The sequence below is a fragment of the Eimeria mitis genome, genomic scaffold (assembly GCF_000499745.2).
Source record: "Eimeria mitis Houghton genomic scaffold, Emh_scaff2440, whole genome shotgun sequence".
NCBI lineage: Eukaryota > Apicomplexa > Conoidasida > Eucoccidiorida > Eimeriidae > Eimeria > Eimeria mitis.
Genome location: NW_013570777.1, coordinates 1 through 768, shown reverse-complemented (window position 1 = coordinate 768; position 768 = coordinate 1). Strand labels below are relative to the sequence as shown.

At 51.6% G+C, this 768-nt stretch overlaps 1 protein-coding gene across 1 annotated transcript in view; it reads right to left on the bottom strand.

The window, feature by feature from the left end:
- The window catches only part of EMH_0053840 (uncharacterized protein), a gene marked incomplete at both ends in the record, with an annotated part of 7,924 nt that extends 7,551 nt beyond the window's left edge, over positions 1-373 (bottom strand). Inside the window, one exon of the mRNA XM_013497047.1 lies at positions 185-373. Within this exon, the coding sequence (XP_013352501.1) occupies positions 185-373 (189 nt within the window). The remainder of the gene's footprint in view (positions 1-184) is intronic.
- Between the last annotated feature and the right edge of the window lie 395 nt (positions 374-768).

Sequence of the window (768 nt, the reverse complement as noted above, 5' to 3'; positions counted from 1 at the left end):
CTGCAAGTTGTCTTCTGCTGCTTTTAAAAGAAGAAGAAGAAGGAGTTATACACACATCCAGCTCTGTTGTTGTTGCATTGACCAGAGTCAATGAAGGAAATATCGTCACCCTTTTCAGCTCCTTCTCTGCTGGCAATGCCCCCTTACGTCCCTCAATATGCACTAAAAAATATAAATTACGTACTTGTTTTACACCACCACCACCATCATCATCACCACCACTACCACCACCTCCTGCTGCTGCTGCTGCTGCTGCTGTTGCTGCTGCTCCTGGCCTGCAGTCGGGGGGCAGGTACGAGCTCTGTCTGCAGCGAAGCCCCTCCATGCGGTGCCGCGTATCGATCAGATCACACCACCCCGCCACGCAGCTCATGTCCGGGGGTTCAGGTATCGCCTCGGCCTGTGCATGCACACAAAGCCCCACCAAGAGCAGCGCATGCAAACAACATAAAGACATCGTTGCACCGCTCCTACGCTGCATACATGCAAGGGACTCTCATATACATTTGCTGCTGCTGCTGGCGGCTTGATGAGATACACAGCAACGGCTCCTAGGCGACATATAGAAAAGAAAAGCAACAAAATAAATATAACAATGCAATCGAAGAGAAACGAAGCTCACCTCTTCATCTGCACTTGAGCGATCGGGTGAATCTGCTTCTGGGTTTGCTGCTGCTGCTGCAACAGCAGCAGTTGCTGCAGCAGTTGCTGCAGCAGTTGCAGCAGCAGATGCAGCTGTTTCTTCTGCGAATGCTGCAGGCCGGAAGC